The sequence below is a fragment of the Trichosurus vulpecula genome, chromosome 4 (assembly GCF_011100635.1).
Source record: "Trichosurus vulpecula isolate mTriVul1 chromosome 4, mTriVul1.pri, whole genome shotgun sequence".
NCBI lineage: Eukaryota > Metazoa > Chordata > Mammalia > Diprotodontia > Phalangeridae > Trichosurus > Trichosurus vulpecula.
This window is the reverse complement of record NC_050576.1, coordinates 402,693,750-402,705,612: the sequence shown is the minus strand read 5'-3', so window position 1 is coordinate 402,705,612 and position 11,863 is coordinate 402,693,750. Positions and strand designations below refer to the sequence as shown.

Sequence of the window (11,863 nt, the reverse complement as noted above, 5' to 3'; positions counted from 1 at the left end):
ACAAATGTCAGACTGCTCCTTTCTTGTCTCCTTCACTGTTCCATCTTCCTTGCATTTACTGGTTAGTGCAGGTATTCCTCAAATGCTATGGACTTGGTTATGGACTTCTCTATTTTGGGACCCTCATCAATTCTGCCCGTTACCACATTTTCAGTGATCACCTCTAAATTTATATGTACATCTCTTATGAAGAGGAGTATGCCAGAATGGATAGTGTGCTGGAGTTAGAGCCACATAGTTCTTGCTTTGAGTCCCATCTCCAATACTTAGTAGCTGTGTGACCACAGGTGAGTCACTTTAGCTGTTTATGGCTTAGTTTCATCATCCAAGAAAACTGTTTCATCATCTTTAACAATAACTGTAATTCTCATGTCAAAGTATCTTGGTGAGGTCAAGATAAGACAGTGCATGTAAAACATTTTGCAAATCCTTACAGTACTTTATAAATGTCAATTATTATTATCTCCCTTTGAACTTGTTGTTCATTTTCAACTTGCTATTGGAAATTTCTACTTGATTCACTGATACTTTGAATCAACACAGGCAAAAACAAACTCATCATCTCTCCCCAAACTTCCCTTCATCCAAACCTACCTGTTTCTGTTACCATTGACACTGACATTCACAACAGGTCCCTGCCCAAGCTCCACTTAATGGCTATATTTTGGATCCTCCTGGCTCAGAGTAAATGTCAATGTTAACTGTTTCTCTTTTGGGGAGCAACTCTGAGGGTCTTCCCCTCCCAGTTCAATTTTTTAGTTTCTTTTTTTCTAACTAAGGGGGCCATCCCTTGACTCACTACTTAAAGAGGCCTATTCACTGAATGGGCATTACCTCACTCAAAGTGAGAACCCGAAAAGGCCTTAGCCTAAAAGGGCCAGGGTCTCCTATTGCATCCTGGGCCATCTCCAGTTGTTCTGATTAATATCTGGCCACTGGACTCAGATGGCTCTGGAGGAGAAAGTGAGGCGGATAGCCTTGTACAGCTCTCCCTCTCTCAAATCAAAGTCAACTGCAAGTCATGTCATCATTTTTCTGATGTCATGGTCCTCTTCAGAAACGAAGGACAAACACAACCAACAAACACCTGTTTCTCTTGCACTGTCTGCCCAGTTACCCAGACTTAATTCTTCCAATATAGTAAAGTAAGGGCACTGGCTCTGGAGGGAGAGGACCTGGCTTCAAATCTCACTTCTGATAATTACTACCTGTGTGACCTTGAACAAGTCACTGAACCTCTCTTGGGATTCAGTTTCCCCACCTATAAAATGAGGAGTCTGGACAAAATGGATTCTCGGGTTCCTTCCAGTCTTGATCTCTGGTACTATGAGCCTTACTATTCATATCCAATCAGTTGCCAATTCTTGTTGATCCTTCCACCCCATTCAACACTACCATGACTATCATTCAGGTCCCCATCACCTCTTTACTGGATTGTGGTAAAAGGATCCTGTGCTCTTCCCCTCCCTCCATCATCTCTTTTCTTCCTCACAGCTGTCAAAATATTCTGACGCATAGACAGTGGCTCCTTATTACTTCTAGGACAAAATAACAATGACTGACATTTATAATAGTGCTTTATGATTTACAAACTATATACACATCTTGTTTGGTACAAATTCCTTACCCTATTAATTAAGGAATCCATTTCAAGCTGATCTTTCCAGTATTATTTCATTCAAACCCTCTATTCCTGCTAAACTGGAATATTAGCTACTCTACCATAACATCCTGTCCTCTTTTTACCCTTCTGTGCATTTTACAATCTAAGAGGTTATTTCCATGGTTAAAACACATTCCCTCCATATCTCCACCTGTTAAAATCTTTTTTCTCCCTTGAAAGGCCCATTCAAATACCACCTTTGTCATGTTTATTCAGTTGTATCTGACTCTTCACGATTCCATTTGAGGTTTTCTTGACAAAGATACTGGAGTGGTTTGCTGTTTACTTCTCCAGCTCATTTTACAGCTAAGGAAACTGAGGTACCTTTCCCAAACAACCTTTTGTGATGTCAGCTGAATGTTCTTATCCAAATTATCTTATTCAAATTATCTTCCTCTCACTCCAGAGCCAGTGCTCTTATTATACTATATTGAAAGAATTAAGTCTGGGGAACTGCGGAGACAGTGCAACAGAAACAGGTAGGCTTGGATGAAGGGAAGTTTGGGGAGAGATGATGTTTGTTTTTGCCTGTGTTGATTCAAGTGTCTTAGTACTTAGAGTGTAAAACTTCTTTGTTCTTGTCATATCTTAAACTTGTATCACACTAACCTGTTTATATACCTGATCCTCCCTCATTTCTATTAGATACTAAGCTCCTTGAGGTCAGGCATTTATTTTTATCCATATGTGTATTGGGTCCAGCACAGTGCATTGTGTGTAGTAAGTACTTATTAAATGTCTATTGACTCAAATGAGTATATTATTCCATTTTACACTGCAATAAAACTCTTATTCTTTAAGTACTAAATGATAAATTCTTTCACTAAACAATTGAGCATAAATTTATTTATATTTACTCTACATCTTCTTCAGTTTGGGATGATCAAAGAAAGAGTTATGAGATGGTCTACTTTTATTGACGTGGGGGGGGGGGCTTTTTGCAGCTTAATCTTATTTGTGACATCTAGGTAGCATGGTAGATCTTGTGCTGGAATGGAGTCCGGAAGACCTGGATTCAAACCATGCTTCAGACATTTACTATCCATGTGTCATTGAGCAAATCACTTACCTTAATCAACCTCAGTTTCCTTATCTGTAACATAGTGATATTAATAGCACCAAACTCACAGAGTGGTTATGGTTGTCCCCTTCGTCAATCCTTATTAATATTTGTGGCTCAAAGAGTTGGCTTTTTCCCAAATATGAAAGTAACTCTGCAAGATATTTATACTATCGAATCAGTTCTTCCTTTTCTTTACTAACAAGGAATAATTCGTATCAGCAGAATTTCTAACATTACTGTTGTCCAAGGACAAACTTAGATCTCAATGAGCCAAATCACCAGTTTTCCATGAATTAATTATAATGGCACTTTCATATAAAAGTTATGCCAATATTTAAAACTGGCATTTCTACTTTGGAATCCAAGTCTTTTATCCTAAAAACAAAACAAATTTCTTTTCATGTCTATTGTTGTAGTGCAGGAGGGGGAAGTTTGGAAGAGAGATGTTGATGTGTGGGGAAGAAAAAAAGATGACATTGCTTTTAATATGTGAGAAATGAAGTAGAAGAGGTGGAAAAAAGGAGGAAAGAACAGTGGGAGACTAGAGGATACTGAGTTCAGTTTAGAGATTTGTTGTCGGGATTGAGAACATATGTTGTGGCTTCCTTGTTAAATTTCACAGGGAAGAAATGTTTTCCTAAAATACCCTGTAATTCTCAGTCAGTTTAGTGTATCACATTCTAGCCCGAATAGTTTTAACATGGTTGCATCCAGTCTTTCTTCTTAGAAGCTGTACAGCCTTCTGTCACACATTTTCTTTTTTCACTGTATCTGAATTTACTAAACACAGACTTGGGTTGTGGGCACACCAAGCCCAAGGATGCCTTCTCCCTGCGAGGGAAGGCCAGGTGAGAGTGAATTTTCCTCAGGAGAGGGAGTGAGAGGGAGAGACAGACAGAGAAACAGCAAGACGACAGGCAGGCAGTCAGGCAGAAACACAGAGATACAGAGACGAACAGAGGTAGAGACAGAGAGACACCTGTAGTCTGACTCATAGCAGTTCCTTAGCTAGGCTCTTCCTCAGCTTTTCCTGGAGACGGAGACTGGTTACAGAGACAAATAGATAAGCTCGATTCCTTCCACCTACGACTCCCTTGCTAATGATGTGGTGCGCGCGCGCATATGTATTGTTGGAAGCAGACAACCCTACACACACAGAGCACAGTGTGCACAGAGAGTGTGAGCTTCCGAGGTTGAGGTCAATTAATTTCACTGCAGCCCGATACTCCAGACTAAACAGCCGTGAGCCAGCAGCAGTGGGGGCGCGGGACAGCAGGTGCATGTTACATGGACCTGTGGGGGTCTCCCCACCCCCGCTCCGCCTCTGTCCGGTGTCCGTTTTGGTGCGCAGCCCGAACTCCTCTGCCGGGTGTGGAGGCGCAGCGCTGGCTCTCCGCCCCTACTCTCTCTCTCCGCCGCTCCCTCCTCCCCCACCCCACCCCCCTTTCTGACCGCTGGGAGATACTGGCAAGGGTAGCGAGTGACTTGATCTGAATGTAGCCCAGAATCCGCTGAGTAGAAGGTATGGGTCGTGCATCGAGAGGGCGGCGACTGGAGGTAGAGGGCGGGTGAGAAATTTTTCCCCATCCCTCAGTGTGTGCTCCCAGGGTACGCGGAGGCACGATCATTTCAGTTGCTTGGCCCCAAGCGGGGATCAGTTCAAGCCCGGTGGGCCAAGGAGGTGGCCTCCTCCGAGGTGGCAGCAGCGCCCGGCGGCAGCAGCAGGTGGCTTCCCCTGGAACTCAGCGCTAGGAGTCCTTGGGGCCTCATGGGCACAGACTGCCCGGGTGCGGTGCGCTAAGACGCACAACTGAGAGAGAGCGCCGAGCCTCCCTGGTGTCACACGGGCTGGACACTGATGGACCCCGGGGTCATCGGGCGGAGCCTCCGGGCGCCTCCGCCACCGGCACCGCCTCCGCTGCTGCCGCTGCTGCCGCTGCTTCTATTGCTGTTGCTGCAGGTGGCCTGTCCAGTCTCTGCCTTTTCGGAAAACCTGCTGACCGCCCCGGGGGTGATGGGGACCAGTCCGGTCCCCGCCAGCCCCGGGAGCGTGGTGGCCCCGGGAACAACCCCCTTCGAGGAGAGCCGGCTGCCGGTGTTTACCCTGGATTATCCCCATGTGCAGATTCCCTTCGAGATTACCCTCTGGATACTGCTGGCTTCCTTGGCAAAGATCGGTGAGTGACTTGGTCCCCCTGGTGGGGATCCTTGGAGAAAGGCTGGATAGCCAGGTTGGGGACCAGAGAGGGAATGCGGAAGAGGGCACTAATCGGGTGTCTGGGAGTCAGGGGTGCTGCGCGAAGGTGTGTGGGTGGAAGCGTCTACTTCTATCTCCCCTTAAAGTAACTGTAACAGATATGGGAGGCTCATTGTGTGAGAAAGGAACATGAAGCCAGAGCATTTTTTTTAACATTGGTATTACGTGCACATTGGACAGGAGTGGAGGAGGATGAAGACAAAATTGTATAAAATATAGGTCAGTAGTTAATTCTGTCTTGAAAACAAACAAAAATCAAAACGATCTGAAAGTAAAGCTGATTTCAAAAACGTGTAGCTGTATCTTGGAGGATCCAGAAAGTGGGCTTTTATCAGTGTTACTTTAAGGAAAAGTACTTGAGTTAAATTTTTTAAACCTGATGGCCTGAGAGGAGGTAACATGGTACCTGCTGTAGGCGACTAATGAAATGCATGGAAAGGTACCAGCGACACAGGAACTGCACAAATGAAAATGAACTCTTACTCCCTCTTCTCTGAAGCCAACATTCGTTAGGGCACTCCAAGAGAGGTGACCCAAGGAAGCTGTGCTTATTTTAGCTTTTACTACCCTGGCAGTAAACCTTTAAGTCTCCTTAGGAAGGAGTGACTGTACAGACTTTTGTCACCTTCATTAAAAAAAATAAACTATGCAATAATGTGTTGAATACATAACCCTTTTACTTTCAGTTGCACCCTTACTTTAATTTTGCTTTAAATATAAAATAAATTGGCAAATATTATTTCTAGTCCATTAAATGGAAAGAATACTGATTTGAGAGCAGAAAGTTACACACCCCAGTCTGATAGGTATTAGCAGTATAACCCTGAGTAAGTAATTTAACCTCAGTCATCAGTAATGTGGGGGGAAATTATAACACCTGTACTTCCTGCTTTATAGAGTTATTATGAGGACAGTAGATAAGGCACTGGATTTAGATTCAGGAAGACCTCTCTTCAAATCCCATGTTAGTAATCAGTTGTGTGACCCTCTGCAGGTCACTTAACCTCCTGGGGCCTCAGTTTCTTCATCAGAAAAGTGAGGGGGGGGGTTGATTTCATGGACTCAAAGATCTCTCAACAATTCGGGTTCTAAGATAAGTAAATCTTCCAGTACTATACAAATGAGACATTATTACAGTGTTAGACCCAGAATCTTGGGCCCAAATCTTGACTCTGATCTTGATTACCTGTATGACCTTAGGCAGTTAGGTGAATTAACTTCTCTTGGCCTCTGTTTCCTCATTCATAAAGTGAGAAGGTTGGACTAGAAGGCCTCAGACCTCCATTCTAGCTGTAGATACATGAATCTCTCATTGTTTTCTACTGGGATAAGAGGAATAAGAGTTTTAAAAGAGAGTCCATTAATGGTGACCTGGAGAGACATATCATTTGATAACAGGGGTTGTGTGATAGTATTGTTACTAATTGACTACTTTTAAATTCTTTAGAAAATACCACATGAAGGACTAAATACTTCCCCTACTTACTAAACAAATATATACATTATTAGAAATTATGTGTATGTGTGTAGGATTAAGCAAGTCTTTATACACCTGCCATTTCTTATTTGTCCCTGTGCCTTTGCAGGCTTGGGTTCTCCTCGCTTCAGTATTTCCATTACTTCCTGTTTATATTTCCATCTCAGGTTGTTTTTCCCTTTCCCTATATTTTCTGAGGTTTTTCTTAGTTCTCAATTAATCTTAACCTTCTTCCAGCCTGTTTGCTCTGTGACCTAGCTTCTTGGACTTGCCTGATGTTTCTTTTCGCCTCTTGGATTTTACGTTCATGGTATTTTCTCTTTTGTTATGTATCTTGTTTATTAAAATATTTAGGCAGCATTAGTATGAGTAGTGATTTCACCTGAGAAAGAATGCCCCAGTGTGAAAACTTCCTTCACTAATACAAATCAGCCACTCATTTTTAATAAGCTGTCTTAGAGACTTCCCTGAGGCAATGAGAGATTAAGGAACATGCCCAGGGTCACCAAGGCAGTATGTCAGAGATAGGATGTCCAACCAGGTTGTCCTGATTTCTGTGAGCCCAGTTACATGGAGGTGCTTCTCGTTTGTTAAGTTCTTTCCTAATATTAGCAGTGACTATATCTTTCATTTTTTCTTTTCTCAAGTTATATATTTGTTGTCCCATCTATTTCCTATATCTGATTTGCCTCAAATTCCTAATTCATTTCGTTGCCTTGATCTCCTCTCCTCCCCTGAATCTTAAAAAAGAAAATTTTTGCCAGGGGCTATTCAGCTCTCTCCAAGGAATTCTTAGGCAGCTGAGTTTGGATTTGTCAGGGGGTTGAGTGAGAGATCTTGAGCTTCAAGTACAGAGGTTAGTTCTAAAGGCAGAGAAGCACATCTTTCAGGTGTTTTCTCCCGATCCTGCCTAACAGTCCACTTGTGCTACAGCTTTGCCTTGAGCTGAGCCCCTCACCTCATACATATGCCCTAGTAGAATATAGAATGTTTCCTAACTTTCTGGATGGTTTTAAGTAGGACCACCCTAGTACTGTGGGATATGTCTGCTACCCACTCAAATCATTCACCCAGTCATTTAGAGTCTATGTTTAGGTTCTCATGATGACTGGACAAGCTGTTATTTCTAGCGTTGAACCAGATACAACCTAATTCTCCAATGTTTTGAACGTTGGTGCTAGAAGGGTGGTGTGACTCTTTAGACTCATACAATTCACTACTCACCCTCATGGTGTCATTGGTCCTCTTGTAGAACCAAGGATGAACAACAACAATAAATCACCGCTATATACTTAGTCTCATTTTTATGTTAAGTGGATTTAGGGGCAAAATACAAGGTTCAAATTACAACTCCACCTCCTACTAGAGTGGAGAGTTGGACAAGTCAAGATTTCTCTTAGTCCCATTTCCTCACCTATAAATAGGGATAAAAATACTTGAATTTCCTTGGAGTAACTAGATTGCACAACCACTAGAGTGCTGGCCCCATAATTGGGAAGACCAGAGCTCAAATCCAGCCTCAGATACTTAGACTAGCTGTGTGATCTTTGGAAAGTCATTTGACCTCCCGTTGCCCCAGTTTCTCTAAGTATAAAGTGGGGATAATAATAGCATCTACATCTCAGAGATTGAAAAGTTGAATGAGATAATATTTGTAAAGCACTTGGATTGGCATAGTTGTTGTTCAGTTATATCAGTTATACCCTACTCTTTCTGACCCCATTTGGGAGTTTTCTTGGCAAAGACACTGGAGTGGTTTGCCATTTCCTTCTCCAGATCATTTCACAGATGAGGAAACTGAGGCAAACAGGATTAAGTAATTTACCCAGGGTCAACACAGCTAGTAAGTGTCCAAGGCCAGATAGGAACTCAGAAAGGTGAGTCTTCCTGACTCCAGGCTGCGTGCTAACCCTAAATTCGCCACCTAGCTGCTGTATGTGAGTTGTTGTAGAGATTGGATAGATAATACTTGTAAAGCACTTAGAACAGCATAGTGGGTGCTTAATAAATGTTTGTTTCCATCCCTCCTCATTAACAAAATTGTGAAGAAAGTATTTTGTAAAACTTGAAAAAATTTACAAACTCAAGCAATTGTGACATCTGGATACCTTTATCATATATGATGTGATGTACTGAAACTTACATGTCCTTTGAAAACATGAGAGAACTGAAGTATAAATAGGTGGCATGTTGAAACGGTGTCTATTATGGAACTCATTTGTCCAAAGAAAGGCTGTGTGCTATTGCAGGAAGAACATTAGCTCTGGAGTTGAACACCTAAATTCAAATCCTGCCTACTATCTGTGTGACCTTGGACAAGGTATTGAACCTACTCAGGCCATGTTTTTTCATTTCTAAAATGAGGGGAGTATTGGGATGGGTGTTATAGTTCAATAATCCTATAAGAGAATTATTTAAAAGCCTGGATGTGTTTTTTGTTAAGTATTATTAGTGTCTAGTGTTGGTATTCAAAATACTTTTACTCAATTGAACTCAGCATACTATTTGAAAGATCAGAATTCAAGCCTTCCTAAGACAATAGAGTTTATTTGTGAGGGAAAAAATGGAATAATACGTCTTTATTTTGAGTTGTTTTGTCTTCTGGCAAAATATATTTCCTATTTAGAAATACATTGAGTAGTGGATAGAGTACTGGACTTTGAGTCCTGAGGATTAGATTCAAATGCTGCCTCAGACACTACCCGTGTGATCTCTAGCAGGTAATTATTGTATTTGGACCTCAATTTTCTCCTTGGCAAAATAAGGGAATTGGGCTTCTTGATTTCTAAGGTTCCTTTCAGCTGTAAACCTGTGATCATATATAGATTGAAAAAGCTTGAGTTTAAACATAATCTGTACTTTTCATATAAAAATGACATCAATTTTCCTTGTAAACTCTGTGCAAAACTAAACTTTGACATTATAAGGTCAATGATAATGGACTTAGAAATCTCTGAAAATTTTTGTAGTCTTTACCAGGAAAGAAAATCTCAATCTATTAGCTCATCTTACCTTCTAAATATTTTTTTGATGTTGGTCGTGCTACTACTTCAATGATTGACCAGATGTCTGATTTTATTGGTACAGGGAATTCATGATAAGAAAATTCCCTCTTCTCTTTTAGGATAGCACCTTTTCTCTTTCATCTTAGGGATTACTTAGATGTTGAATGCCTTTTCCAAGCTCATACATCCAGAATGTATTAAAAGCAACCCTTGAACTCATGTGTTCTTGACTCTAAGGGCAGCCTGTTGCTCACTCTGAAGAAGGCTGCCTTTTTACTTCTCATTTCAGTTTACATCACTCCTAATTATTAGAGTTAAAATTGTAAGTGTACACTTTTCTTTGGAGACTTTACTTAAGAGTTGTCTGTATTATAACTGCCTTAAGTTACTGTGATATCAATTAAATTGGGACTTTCTTACTGTTTTAAAATGATTAAGCATCTTTGATTGAGCCTTACTCGGTGAAAAGTCTCAGGCCCAAACCCCTATCAACTAGGTGCTTAAGCCTATGTGGGCGTGAAGCCCCCAACGTCCTAAGGGGAGTTGCTAAGACCAGAGCCAATAGTAGGAGCCTAAGTTCTGTTAGCTCAGATGATGTTTGAGGATGACTAGAGTGTATAAAAAGAGAGAACAGAACTATTTGCCAGGGCTCTCACTCTTGGCGGAGTGCTCATGTGGAGACTCTGGGCAGCTGTAGTTAAGAGCCAACCAGCTTTTAAACCCAGGTGTTGGGACTTTGTTAAACTCTGGTAACTATGAATCGAGATTTGAATCAGACAAGATCTGTCTGTTGATGTTTGTAATTTGTTTGTCTTTGCTCTGAAGCTCAGGGTGCTGCCTTTCCTCCTGAGCTGAGTGAATGATATTTGTATTCTGGATTAAAGTAAGATTGTTAACACCTTAATGTTGCTTTCCTTAGTAAAGCAGATCAAAAGAACCTGGGCTTGCAGCGTTCTCCTTGTTGGACTTGGGTTGGTTTTTCACCCCCACAACAGCTGCTAGCCGGATTGTTGCAACAAATGGCATAGTCGTGGCAGGATGTGCATTTTAAAAGGAAAGTATGGCATTTCGGGGTATTGGGCTGGTTGAATGTTTCCCAGTTTTTGAATTGCTCATTGTACTTGGGGAGTCCATGGTTCTGTGGAGCCCCAGGAGCAACAAAGGCCTAAAGGAAAACAGGCCAGTGGTTTCCAGGAGCCCAGAGCAGGGCCCCTGGAAGATAATCCCTCCTTCCTAGGGCTTAAGTTGATAAGCCTGGCTCCGGAGGACTGTGCTGAAAGGGTGAATGTTTTGACACTATAGTGTATGAGGAGTTTTGGAACAGAAGCAGAGAACTGCCTTCATACAGACTTGAGAAAAATATCAGAGAATGTCCTTCATGCAGATTTGGCAGGAGCGGCTGGTAAGGAGAAAGAAGAAGTGGACAGTGGCTGCCGACATATTGACCCAGACGGAGCAGAAGACTGCCTGCATGAGAACTTTGGAAATGTGAGAGCAGTGAGCTGCCTTCTAGCCGACTTTGGTGAGGTGAGCGCAAAGGTGGGGAACCACCTACATAGGGATTCCAGCGGAAGCCAGGTTGGGCCAGCCGAAGTTGAAGACCAGGAACCCAGGAGCTTGGAATTCAGCCCTGGGGCAAGATGGAAACTTTGCAGTAAGGAGATAAGTGTGCCTTTTTGCAGCCTCCCCCTGGGCCTGTTTGGGACCAGGAAGGAGGGGTGGATTTGTTTATGGTGGGGTGGGGGAAGTGCTTTGGACCCCCAGGAACCCCACCCAGTTGGCTTTATTGCCCAGCCACCCCTCAGGACTTGGAAGCAGCAATTGGAACAGCATGGAGAGGAGAGACCCCCAACAGAACTTTGTTGGGACTTTGTCTTTGAGTTGGGACTTTGCGTGCCAAGAGGAAGCCTGCAGTGACAGTGTGGGGAGAAGGACATATCCCCAAGAGAACTTTATTTGGACTTTTTTGTTTGTTTGTTTGCTTTGGGACTTTACTAACTAAAGCATGCCTGTGCCTGAGGGTACTAGGAGGAAGCCTTGGTGTGTGTAAAAGGACCCGTTGCTCAAGAAGTACTTTACTTGGACACTTTGTATTCACTAAAGAAGATTATTACTTGCTGGGACCTAGAGGTGGATCATGGTGTATTGTAAACAAGTATTTTGGGGGATAATACTGAATGATATGTTTGTTATAATTCCCTGATTAATTGAAGAGATTAACTTGCTTCACCCCCTAGGGGTGAAATTTGAATTGTAAACAAGTATTTTGGGAATGATTGATTGAAGAGATTAAGTCACTGGGACCTAGAGGTGGATCAGGGTTGTATTGTAAACAAGTATCTGGGAATGACACTGAATGGTATGTTTAGTTTTGTTACGAATGATGTTTTAGTTTCCT

The 11,863-nt window shown here is 42.3% G+C and overlaps 1 protein-coding gene across 1 annotated transcript in view; it reads left to right on the top strand.

Annotated features, from left to right (window-relative positions):
- The first annotated feature begins 4,584 nt into the window (after positions 1 to 4,584).
- Positions 4,585 to 11,863, top strand: part of SLC9A2 (solute carrier family 9 member A2) — a 109,175-nt gene continuing 101,896 nt past the window's right edge. The window contains exon 1 of the mRNA XM_036756065.1: positions 4,585 to 4,903. Coding sequence (XP_036611960.1) covers positions 4,585 to 4,903 — 319 coding nt within the window. The remainder of the gene's footprint in view (positions 4,904 to 11,863) is intronic.